Source organism: Pristis pectinata, chromosome 1 (genome assembly GCF_009764475.1).
Source record: "Pristis pectinata isolate sPriPec2 chromosome 1, sPriPec2.1.pri, whole genome shotgun sequence".
In the NCBI taxonomy this organism is placed as follows: domain Eukaryota; kingdom Metazoa; phylum Chordata; class Chondrichthyes; order Rhinopristiformes; family Pristidae; genus Pristis; species Pristis pectinata.
In genome coordinates, this window is record NC_067405.1 from 29,739,442 (window position 1) to 29,752,741 (window position 13,300).

The window sequence follows — 13,300 nt, forward strand, 5'->3', positions numbered from 1 at the left end:
AAAATTGTTAACAGGTCTTTTGAGTGAATTGAATTAAAGATGAAAGAGAACGGCATCCTGCACAGAATTCATCTATTTGGTCAAAAGAGTGCACTTATATTTTAATGTCACAAATGTGATGGTGAAATGGTCGTTAAACAAAATACTCAGATCAGGGTTCATCAATAAGTATCTCTTCAATAATACTTCCAATATCAGCAGTAAGAGCAAAATCAGCATCAGTATATTGAATTACATTGTCGTGGAATTCCTCATTGGCTTTGAGTGGGTTTGTGGTTAAGGGTCAATACAGAGTATGAGTTTACATTATTCTTCTGCTTCATTTTAGTTGTTGATAATTTTTCTAATTGAATCGAGTTTTTTTCCTTTTAGGGAAGATGAACAAAGACTAATTACCCAGCAGTGCTGATTGCTTGGTGTCTTGCCATTAAGGATATACCAGAGATTTACTGAGCTTATACTGAGTTGTTTTGACAAAGGCAAGCAATTTCGTGCAATCAATATTAATGCATGTTCTGAATATTGTCTTGTGTTTAAGCACAATTTAAGACAAATATTTATTCCTGGATAGGTTCTAAAAATTGGATTGGAATGATGTGGTTATTTTGATTGACAACAGGTTGCAAGAAACATCCTGAAATGCTTCATGAACCTTTTTGTGAGGAGAGGTGACTGAAAGCTCATTTGGGTAAAGATATGGGTTTGGGGAGGCTTGTAAAGGCAGCAAAGGGTATCGACAGATTCAGGGAAGTAGTTCTAGAGATTAGAGCAAAACTAAATGTAATGTTTGCCATCAGCAGAGCAGAGGAAGGGGAATTCTAGGAAACCACAATGAATGTTTCAAACCAATTATTACTGTTTCAATCATGTGTCAATTTGTCAACATTTTACAAGAAAATCAGATTAAAGGTTGCCAGCATCAAGTGATTTGACCGGTGTAATTAAAATCTTTTGGAACTATAATTATTTTTTTGAAGATGTCACCGACCCTTGTATGTGGATAAATATTTCCTTAAATAGTGGTTGGAGAACCAACATAAAATATAAATTGTTGGCCAGTAGTTTTTTTAAGGTTTAGTAATTGAAATATATAGAATGAAATTAAGTTTTATATACTGGCAAAAAGACTAAAAATTTAAACATGCTACGTTCTGACTCTCAAAGAATTCAGTTGAAATTTTTTCATTTCAATGATTTTAACCTTTTAATACTCGAAATAAAATTTATACAAACATAAACTATTCTTATTGTTACTACCATTGGGGAGGAGATACAGGAGTCTGAGGACACACACTCAACGATTCAGAAACAGCTTCTTCCCCACCACCATCAGATTTCTGAACGGTCCATGAAGCCATGAACATTATTATTCCTCTTTTTTTGTACTATTTATTTATTTTTGTAATTTATAGTAATTTTAGGTTTGCACCACACTGCTGTCATAAGACAACAAATATTACGTCATCTAAGTCAGTGAAAATAAATCTTATTCTGACTATTAAATCACTACAAAGGCACCTATGATTCATATAACCCTTTCTGCCTCTCAGCTGCTATAAGCTCTAAAAGAGGAACCAATGAAAAAAAAGGAATGATAAATAGAAGAAAATGATGAACAGAAAGGAAGCAGCATGAGTAGGGAGCCATACTCAGGGTTAGAGCTACAATGTTTTAACCCAGTGTTTCCATTAAGTGTGGTTCTCCGTGGGGAGAACAGAATTATTGATAATTGTTAGATAGTTGTGCATGTTGAGTTGTAAAGGATTTTAATTTACCATGACTACTGCATATGTCAGGTCTGTAAGATTTCAGTTCACAAAAGCTGGATGCGGGGTTAGATTTCTTATGGAATAAGTGGGACCTTGGAATAATGTATTGAAGTCTCCAAGTTATTTTCTGCAGCTTTTCAGGAAAGCCATTTTTGCAGCAATTAGAGTAAGTTTCAAAATGACAGAAGTTAAATAACATGCAAAAAAGCATTAATCTTCTGAAAGAGATCCATGTTCCTGGGCCACTTAGTGGTTTACAATCACTCTAATCACCCAGGAAGAAATTCTACATCTGCATTATTGGAAATATCACAGTTCTACATATAGCAAGATTTTCCTTCAGTATAAATGATGATCTGTCGTAATGCCTGCTCATTAAGTTAGAACAGGCCCATATGGCATTGCAGTTTAGTTTTACTTACACATTTTAACATGGCCTATGCTCTATGCTCTTGTATTTTCAGCCCTTCTAGTCTATGAGAACTCTCAGAGCATTCTCATCAATCCCATTCTCCTACTATTTTTTCTGCTACTTATTCTCTCTCACATACCCATTAACAACCCCTGATTCTCCTACCACCTACCTACATTAGGGGCAATGTACAATAGCCAATTGGGAGAATGTGGAAATGTGACACAGAGAACACCAGAGGTCAGAGTTGAATCCTAGTTGTTGAAGCTTGAGACAGCTGCACTCCCCACCACACTGCCAAGCTGCTTTACAAATATCAATTTTTGTTGACTGACAGTATTTTTAATACTGCTGGATTATTTTCCCTATTTTCCAGTTTGCCAAGTGCACAGATATCCAATAATTAGAACTTAATACCAAGAGTGTGTGGGACAGTGATCCAGAATAGCAGTAAATTCATCCCCTTCACTATTAAAACAATATGGTAAAATAAACAATGTGGTGTGCACCTTGAACAGCAGATGCATACACTCTTTCTAACTCGAATAGTGTTGACTTTTTGCACAGAATTAAAGCCTGATGGATCTTGGTTCTGTTTCAAGGTCTAAATCCAACTCCCCAAATGGGTGATCCATCCTCTCCCTTCCCAGAATTTCAATCAAAAGGATAATAAATCATGGAATGGTATTGTTCTTTTGATTCATTTATATTAGACAGAAAAAAATCTTACTAACTTCAATAATATCTGATACAATTTCATGTACTGTAAAGGCAGTCTGGAGAAACCATGTTCCCAATTTTGGGACTACTGATTTTAACCAAATACTAGTATGTGGGAGTTGGGCTAAAATCAGCTCTGGAGGTCTATGCCTTCTCAGACAGTGCCCTCATCTCCATTAGATGGGCAATAGGGGGTTGATGGAAGGTATGGTCCAAACCTGGCAACTTTTTAAACTCAATAATAGACTGTGTGAACAGCAAGACCTGTCAAGATTGGTAACTAAGGGCACAGAGATGTACTTGCCCTTGCTGCTCTTGTGCAGTCACTGAGCCAGGTTTTAGGATTCTGGGTATGATACCTGTGACACAGATTATGGTCAGCTACCTCAGTCCAGTCTTGCTTAATTCTGGTCTTGGACATGTCTTTGGGGTTTTAGGAAAGACCTGCTGCCTTAGCCTTTTATTCCTCTTCTGGGACCTTCAGAAAGGTTTTGGAAAGCCAGAGGTCATCAATCTAGCTTTGCAGAGTTCAGGTAAAATGCAGATAGAGTTTACATCCTCATTTTAATTAGGCAGCAGACATCAGGGGAGCTGCCTAACAATGAAAAACAATTAGGAGTGCAACATAATACCAAATTTAAACTAGGCCCAGGAACTAAAATTAAACTCCAGAGTTCCTCTCTGCCCCACCCTGGTTATGATCAGGTCTGAGGTATCTCCACAGATTTCAGATGACAAGTTAAAATAAAAAATCATTTATTATGGAGCAGATGGAGGGAAAATCAAATGCAGTTTTCTTAATTAATTTTTTTCCAGATTTTCACATTTGGAAATTCTGCTTATCTATTTGCCCAGGAACTGTTGAGCCCGAGGGTCCAATGACAAGAATAGAAATGCAACAAATAGAAGTTTCAACTTGGTTCCATCAATGATTTATTTAGTCAAACTTGCATCATGAACCTTTTCCCAGTCAGAAGGAAAAGAACAACTTCTTAGCTGGGCTTCAGAAGTGAAAGGTTGATTTTCTGGAAAATTGCCAGCAAAGTGGATGGTGGGAAAAAGAAATAAAAAGGCAAAGGTAAAGGAGGTTAAATGTCTTTTGTGTGGGAAGTTTAGAGTGGAAAAGAACAATTCATCTTAATTAGTGCTAAGGGAGGAAGTGGCAATCAATGACAAGGCAGGCAGAAGATTAGTTTCTCTTATTTATTAATTTTACTATTTCAGTCGCTCAGGGTTAATGAAATTAGCCTTGATATTTTAGTGGCTTTAACATAACATACCATAAGATTAATGTTTTACTGTCATAGTGTGTGATATGAACTCGTTAGCCTAGGGAGATCAGTACCTGTCGGTCTGCTATTACTATGAAGTATAAAAACATTTTAAACATTGCAACACATTGTACTTCTTTGCCAATTATTTTAATAATGTTATTGTTGAAAAAGCCTGGGAATGATAGGTAACTGGCATTTCCCTACGATATAATAATTGCTGCATAGAAACTAGTCATTAAATGTTTAAGTAGGGACTGTTTAGGCTGGCTAACTGTTCAGAAAGAATCTATTACTCATAAATGCAGATGACTTTGGGTTATGTCATAGGAAAGCAGATCCAAACTTGTTGACCTGTTACAGTTAAATGAAATTTGTCAGTTCCTGAGAATGAACACTCAATTGAAATGCTGCTGTATGTAATTAATGTCAGCATATTGATATGGTTATTCATTAGCAGTGTGCATCTACTAAAGAGCGCAACAGCTGGACAATTTCAGACTTGATCAGAGGCATTGAAAGATTTTTGTGAGCTTGGTCATGTAACATTGGTATCATATTGAGACACAGAACTTGGGACAATGCTTCAATCCAGTTATTGTCAATACTGTTTCTACAAGCCTACCTAACCCCTCAACCCAGCCTAAAGCTCAATGATGAGAACACAATGCTGAAAAGAAACTTCGACAAGAAAGATATAATTGACTAGTTCCCAGGATTTATAATAACAGATATTGTTTTTTTTCTGGATTATTCATTGACTAATTGATTAAATAATATTTGTGAATTTTTAGTAATTCCAGTAATGTTTATCCTAGTTTGTTTATTGTGCCAGGGAGCCATAGTTGAATGGTAACTCAGTCTGCTCATAACAAACAATTGAGTCTCTGCATTTTGAAGTACTGGCCTGGATTTTGCATTCAGCAGCAAATGCCACTCTATGTTCAATTACAGCTGCCCACAGGTGTTTTGTAGGTTTTTGATTGGTGTTTCAGTCATCAGGCATCAAAGACAGGGTATTTAGAATCTGTTGAAGCAGGACAAGCAGCAACAAGTCACCTCACCTACTTTGTTTGAAATACCCTTGTAGAGATTTGCAGAACCGAAACAAATGGAAATGCGAAGGAAATGCAAGTTAATCTGTTAATTCAAAGTGAAATCACATATAAAAAGAGAAAACTGAGGGAAAGGAAAATTGGTATTGGTTTACTATTGTTACTTGTACCGAGGTACAGTGAAAAACTTATCTTGCATACTGATCGTACAGGTTAATTTAAAACAGAGAGAGATGAAAGAGAAGATTTTTTTGGATAATTTACAGGACTAAAGCTGATCTTTGGCAGTAACCATGGTTTATTAAGCACTAAAAAGTAATGTTTTATTCTCTTAATGAATGTAGAGTTGACTGGCAAGACCCACTTTCAATTGTCCTTGAAAGACACTGATGAAGCAACATCTTAAAACTCTGTGGACCTGCAGACCCCCATCTGTGGCCTACTGTGCCCTCGGTGTTTACCTCTTATGAATTTCAACATGGAGGAGCACTGGTTCGTTAGCCAAGCAGGAATGATAGGCAACTTCCTGACCAATCATTGGCCCAATGTCGTTGGACTTTGTGGGGTCCAGAGTCAATGAGCAGGCCCCAAGGCCACTCCCTACCAGCTATACACCATTATGCCCCCAACATTTAGTGGGTCTGTGCTGTTGGTGGTACAGGTATCACATCAGAGGGCTATCAGACAAGTTGATACTAAAATTTACACTTGAGTGGACAAACTCTAATTCCTTCTAAAATATTTAGTGGTCATTCAGCAAGCACGTGCCTGAACTTCTTCCCTTAAATGTATTTTGATGCTGAGACTCTCAGCAAGACACTTATAGCAGAGTCTGTGAAGAAGTAGGGGAAATCAGGCATAAATTCCTAAATGTTGTGTTCAACTGAGAACATGTGGATACCAGAAGTTGACGCCTGACATTCTTAGATGATGATGAATGCTGATAACCTTGTGTTTATTCTTGCTGCTGAATCTGGATCTGGTGAACAGAGTAATTGCAATGTCTTGAGATAAACTCAACTTGAATTGTATTTAAATCTCACTATACCAGGAAATCCAATATTGTCATTCCTGTCATTTTTAACGTGAACCAGATTAGCTGGCTGTTACTTTGTAAGCAGCTGAGATAGGCTACAAATCAGGTGAGCCAGTAAAGAGACAGCTTCTGCTGTAAACGCCGAGCAGCACATGAGAAATTCAGCAGCTGAACACAATAAACTCTGGTAAATACTGTAAGCTACATTGAAGTAGAAAGCACAGTTTATAACATTGTTATGTGTAAAGATTTACACCAGTGGATTTCTTATATCAACTCCCCCCACCCACTGAAAGCAAGGCCAAAGTAGATTGTCTGAGTGTCTAAGTAATGCTGTGGGTAGACAGAGGCCATCAGCAAGTCAGGCGTAGGTAGCTCTCTCTGGTGGTAACAGTGTGCGACTACAAGTATAACCCAAAGTGGTAAAAGATTCTGTACAATCAATGTCCAAAGTATTTAAAAATCTTGATAGATCTTCAAACAAAAAAAAGTAAAACGGGCTTAAAAGAATTTAACAGAGGGTTGACAAATCCCCAGAAAGTGGCCAACAAATTCTTTATGATGGACAAGGGAGGGGCAACACTTTATGTTGCACAATTTATTCAGAAGCATTATAAATAGATGACATAAAGATAGTTGTAGCAAAGGAAGTAAAATATAGTGAGCAGTTGTTCCAAACTTCTTGTCTGTCAGGTTTAGAAGAGTGAGATTGGACTTGATTGAAACAACTATGAAGCTGAGGGGTCTTGACGAGTGGATGTGGAGAGAGCGTTTCCTATTATGAGCAGCGGACACCATTTAACAATATGTGGTTGCCCACTTAATTCAGAGTTGAGGTGAATTCTTTTCTTTCAGAGGGTTGGGAATCTCTCATCCTCAAGGGGCTATGGAAGCAGAGTCTCTGAATATTTTTAGAGCAGCAGGCTGATGAGAGATCACCTTGGAGGTTGGGAGTGCAAAGTTGAGGTTACAATCAGATCAACCATGATGGTATCAAATAGTGGAAAGGCTTGAGGGCCAATTGGCCAACTCCTGCTTCTAATTAATATATATTTATATATTGATAATTCACAATAAAAGCAGAAAACACTGAAAATGTTCAAAACAATCAATAGGTCAGGCAATATCTGTGGAGAAAGAAACAGAATAAACATTTCAGGTTGATGACCTGGAACATTAAAACTGCTGCTCCCTCCACAGATGCTAGCTGACCTGGTGAGTATTCCCAACATTACGTGCACCTTATATATATTTCCAGTATCTGCAGTAGTTTGCTTTTTGATAATTGGGTTTTTGCCAGTCTCCTGGACCTGTGAGACTTAATCTTAATACTTTTAGCCCTGATATCTGACTGTGATTTCTGAATCTCGTATCTGCTGTATGTTGCTTTTATTCTGCTGCTTATGGAGCTCCATCTAGTTATAGAAGTTTGTAACTGCAGGAATGACTGCAGTGCATGATTGTTGTTTGTCCAAACAAGTGGTGAATGATTGTTTTTCAGATTGGAGGAAGATGAGTAATGATGCTTACCTGGAATTGGTATTAGGACTATTTCTCTGATTTTTATTAATGACCTAGACTTGGGGGTGCAAGCCACAATTTGTAAATTTTCAAATGATACAGAACTTGTCAGCATTGAGAACTGTGAAAGGAATAGTGATAGCTTGTAACAAGATACAAACAGCATGGTATAGTGGGCAGGTGTTTGGCAGTTGAAGTTCAATGCAGAAAAATGTGTGCTGATGCATCTTAGAAGGAAGGATGAGGAGAGTATATGTAGGGTAAAGGATCTAAAAGAGATGCAGGAACAGAGGGGCCAGATGGTATGTGTGCACAAATCACTGAAGGTGGAAGAGCAGGATGAGAAAGTAGTTAATAAATATGCTCAATACTAGAGGAATAGAGTATAAATGCAGGGAAATCATACTGAACCTTCATACATCATTGCATTGGCTTCAGCTGGAGTTGAGAAGGTTCAGAAAGTATTTACAAGAATGGGTCCTGGTTACAAGGATGGGTTAGAGATGCTGGATCTACCTTTTTTTTTAGAGAGAGGAGGCTAATGGGAGACTTGATAGAAGTATATAAGGTGATGTGGGGTGTGGACAGAGTGGACGGTGAGACACTGTTCCCTTTGGGGAAGGGTCGAGGACTAGAAATCACAGGCTTAAAATGAAAGGAAAAAAAGTAAGTGTGACATGATGAAAATCTTTTAATGGAATGTGTGTTGGAATCTGGAATGCACTGCTGGCAGATGTGGCAGAGGTTGGTTCTATAGTGGCCTTTAAGAGGGGATTGGAAAAATATATGTTGAAGAAAAACTATGAAGGAGGGACCATAGGGTGGAACTGGTGAGTTGCTCTGGTACGGAGTCATGCAGGCCCAGTGGGCTGAGTGGCCTCCTGCTGTGCGGTAGTCGTTCTATGATTCTATGCACTTTAAATATCATAGACATTCAGGACATCATTAGTTCCCAAAACATTCCCATTGATTTATCCTGTTCTCTGAATGGTTCACCATGGGATGGTTTACAAATGAATAGTTCACAGGGCTTTAAAGCCGTTTCAGCTATCTTCTCAGTTGATACTGATCAGGTGTCAATCATGTGACCTTCCCTCACTGTGCTTCATTGTTCATGGTTCCCGGCACATCTTTCCAGTGTCTTTCCAAAGCCTGTTGGGATACTTGACATCTTGTCTCTGTTACGGACTCAGTGAAAGTCCCTTTAAGATAGGGAGTGTGTGTGTATGTGTGTGTGGGGCGTGCTTACGTCAATAGAAGATAAAGGACATAATGACGTGGTAGAAGTTAGAAGAAGGAGAGAGAGAGAGAGAGAAGGGAGAGAGACACCAGCCTGCCAGTTTTTTCTATCGATGGATGAGAAACTATAACTGTGTCTGCCACTGAAATCCATGTATGGAAGTTGGAAGTAATCCGGTGGAGTTCACTTTGTTGCTGACCTGTAGAAGGAAACAGGTATTTGTGTGTGGACGACCACGATTCGGATGCTTTTCGGGGTGAGGAAGTCACTACCGAGTAAACACTGGAGTGTCGTTTGGGTTCCATCGTGGAACATTTGGATTTCGTATGTACTCTCTCTCTGTTTTTCTACATCTACGTCTTATCTTCAGACAACGGTGGTTGTTGAAGAAGCCCTTGCTCATGTTTCACCTTATGGCTTGCGGAACTGAACTTTAAGAACCATTCCGGAACTTGGAGTTTGGGACTTTGTCACCCACACACACACACACGACGAGTTTAGTTTTGGGGTTAACGTTCGAGGTTTAACATTTTTGAATTCTAACATACTAACATTTTTACTTTTATTTTACGTATTATCATAAGTAGTGATTAATAAAATAGTTTTTAACACTGAATCATGCTCAGTGTGTTTCTTTTGTTGCTGGTTCGTGACATCTCCAGCTATGGCAGGGGTGTGTGTAGTATGAGTGGTGCCTGTTGCCTCAGTTGGTCACCACTTTTTGAAAACGGAAGAGAGTGATGTTTTAATCAGTGTTGTACAATACGCTTGGTATACTTGAATCAGTATTAAGTACTTATTATGTCACAGAAAGGGGACATTCAGCCCATTGGGTCCACGGCACGTCTTTGATTCTTTTGCTATTTCCCTATGGTAAGGGGTAATGTAAAGAAGCCAGTTAATCTACCAGCAATATTTGGGATGTTAGGAGAAATGGGAGAACCTGGCAAAATTCTTTACAGTCTCAGGGAGAATGTGCAAACTCTATATGGATAAAACAAAGGTCGGGATTGAACCTGGGGTGCTGGAACCATGAAGCAGTAGTTCTGACTGCTGTGCCACAGTGGCAGCTTATATTTGCAGCAACTGAGACAGGTCTGATGAAAAGATTGATATTTGTGGGAGAGTGATGAAATGAGAAATGTCTCAAATTAGTGGTGCATTTGGTGGGAAATTACAACTGAAGATGCATTTATTAGTCTTGATCAGCCATGTCAGGTCACGGAACTTCCTGCAGTTCCAATTCAAGTCTTCATGGCTTGACTTGTATCAATGAACTCCAGGGCCATTACACCCACTTTATGCTGCTTGCTCATTATAATGATTTCTTCTTTCCTATTTTCCACCTCCCTCCTCTAAAATGTGGTGTCTAAAAATCTTGGAGCCCACTCTTTCCTAGGTTGTGTCATTTTTCATTGCTTCACAGGAGATCTTCACTTTCCAGACCACTGGTAGAACCTGCTCTAGCCATAATATCTATTTTTTAAGAGGTGCGGGCAAGTTTTGAAGTGTGCTGACTGTGTTTAACTGGCTTTAACAAGTTACAAGACTAGGACCCCTGCTGATGTGTTTAGGAAATCAATAGAATGGTTGGTATCGGTTGTATGCAGAAATAATTAAGATAAGATATTTATTTATTAGTCACATGTACATCAAAACACACAGTGAAGTGCGTCTTTTTGCATTACTGAGAATGTGCTGGGGGCACCCACAAATGTCGCCTATCTTCTGGCGCCAACATAGCATGCTCTTAGCTGCTAACCTGTACACCTTTGGAATGTGGGTGGAAACCGGAGCACCCGGAGGAAAGCAACACAGACACACGAGGAGAACATACAAACCCCTTACAGACAGCGGCAGGAGTTGAACCCAGGTTGCTGGCGCTGTAATAGCATTACACTAACCGCTACACTACCGTGCCGCCATATTAGCAAAGAACAGAAAGTTATCACCATCACCTGAAGCAGGTTAATCACACATTGTGGTTCTTACTCCAGCTTTCTGGGGCTTTCTAACTTAGTCCTTCTTGAATTCAATATGAAGTCAGGTACTGAAAATGAAATTTAAAAAAAAGCATAAGAGTAGCAGCAAATGCAGTAAGGAAAATTTCAAACAACATTCAATATTTCATCTATTTATTAATGATAATTTTAAATCTACAAATATAAATGTGATTTAATATTTTAATTGTTCTCTTTTTGGGATAGATTAGTTGATTTGCAGTCCTTACAATTTTCACATAATTAAGAGGGCATATACTCTAACAGTTGTTAGAACTAACTTTGTGTCGAGTTCCATGGATGATTCACGTGCAAAAGCAACCACTTTGTGAAGGTTGACAGGCTCTTTTCAGGAGCTGTTTTTGCTGGCTTTATGTATATGTTAGTAATGGAATAGGTCATGGACTCATTGGACTTTTTATTCAGTAAATTCCATTTTGTTATAAAATTCATAGTGTTACTACCACAGTAAAAATAAAACTCTGAAGAATTTCAATACATAACTGCCGGTCTTGTTGCTGTGATCTAATTAAGTCCATGGGTTTCTTTTCAAACTGTTTGGTGTGCCTTGCTGAAATGTAACTTCTTTGGATATTTAGGCGAAGATGTCAGAAGAAGTAACAGCTTCCAAAGAGACAGCAACAGACATAAATGAGGCAACTGATGAATATCCAAGCAGTGCAATCACCATCGAGGAACAAGAAAAGACAATGCACCTTTTGGAAAGATTAAGAACATTGGAGGTAAGCAACAAGTGAAATTCTCATGCATTGTTAGCAGGAAATACATCAGAGGCATCACTGTGGTACTTTGAAATGTCACTTGAATAGTGCTCATCATACCTTCCTGGTCAGCTCAATTTAATAACTTCTATCAAGACGGTCATGCCAGATTGTGTGCTGTCTAGAGTGGTGGGAAGAACGGTCAATTGTTCCCATATCTAAACAATCAAGTTGATTCATTTCCAAAGCTACTGATCCAGCATCAATGAATCACTAAATGAACCAATCAATTCAGTACGCTGTTTCCAGGCACCATTTGTTTTTGTCATCAAGAACAGGATGTATGTCAAAGAATGAAATGTATAAAGTTAAACCTCCTGAGTCACACACCATTCCAACTTGAAAATATATCACCGCTTTTCTATTACACCATCTAAATTCAGGAATTCCCTATCCAACAGCACTGTGAGATTACCATCACCAGAAGAACTGCAGCATCTTCAGTTAGTGTCGGCTGATAAATGCTGGCATTTGTCACTCGCAGTCAGCATAGTCCATATCCTGTAAATGAATAATGGTCTGATGAAGCTTCTGAAGATGGCCACATCTAAGATACTGCTCTAGGGAACTCTTATAGTATTGACCAATACTTACATGATTGGCCAACAATAATGATACAAATTATGGTGCCAAATACAAATTTTAATGTGTTGCATAGAATTGAGGTTTCTTTGTATTATTAGAAAACCTTGATATTTGTCCTGGAGCCAAATGGGGATAGTTTAAGGTACTCTTAGAAGGAGCTTCGATATTGCAGCCAGATTAAATCAGAAGCACAATAAAGCAAAAGAACGTTTTTGATTTGCTGATCATTGGACCTTCATTGTAATACAGCTCCATGAATGGTAAGTTCCTAAAAATCTTAGGACTTCAGAACCCTTCTGGACATTTTTGCTGCATTTGAAGGCAAATGGAAAATAAAATTGATCCTAATGCATCTAAGCTGCTTTTGTTTCAGTACTGTTAAGGTGCATAATATTTAAGATACATAATTTTCAACAATGGGCAAATTACTTTCGCATCAAGGCTAATATGGCAGTAATGTAGGTCTGGATGATGGGTTGCAAAGTACCTGCAAGAATCACAAGGTTCAATTGCTTGTGATTTCCAATGAGAATTAAACTGACATATCCAAGCCATCTTCCACAATATGTGATCTCTTGGTTTGATTTGACATGAAGGTACATGTGACAAAACTAAAATGACAAGTATCTCATGTGCTGGTGATGGCATGTTAAATTATTTGAACTGTGACATCTGTACTGAATTTTATGGTTGAGAACATCTGGAACAGATTCAGCGACATATTCTTTCTGGCACAGTTCCAGATTGCATAAGAGTGATCACAATTTTAATTCTATTCTCAAGTAATTTTATTACGATGAGATGCAATCAAAATGAACAATTATTAAAAAATAAAAATATACTTAAATATTTTGCTAATAATACACAATAAACAGAAAGAACTGCATTTGCTGCTCTGAGCTTCTAAAC

At 38.2% G+C, this 13,300-nt stretch overlaps 1 protein-coding gene across 4 annotated transcripts in view; it reads left to right on the forward strand.

Moving 5' to 3' along the window:
- The window catches only part of nckap5l (NCK-associated protein 5-like), a 368,519-nt gene that overhangs the window by 154,570 nt on the left and 200,649 nt on the right, over positions 1-13,300 (forward strand). For all 4 annotated transcript variants that reach the window (XM_052032844.1, XM_052033103.1, XM_052032935.1 and 1 more), the window contains one exon: positions 11,624-11,767. In XM_052032844.1, coding sequence (XP_051888804.1) covers positions 11,624-11,767 — 144 coding nt within the window. The remainder of the gene's footprint in view (positions 1-11,623; positions 11,768-13,300) is intronic.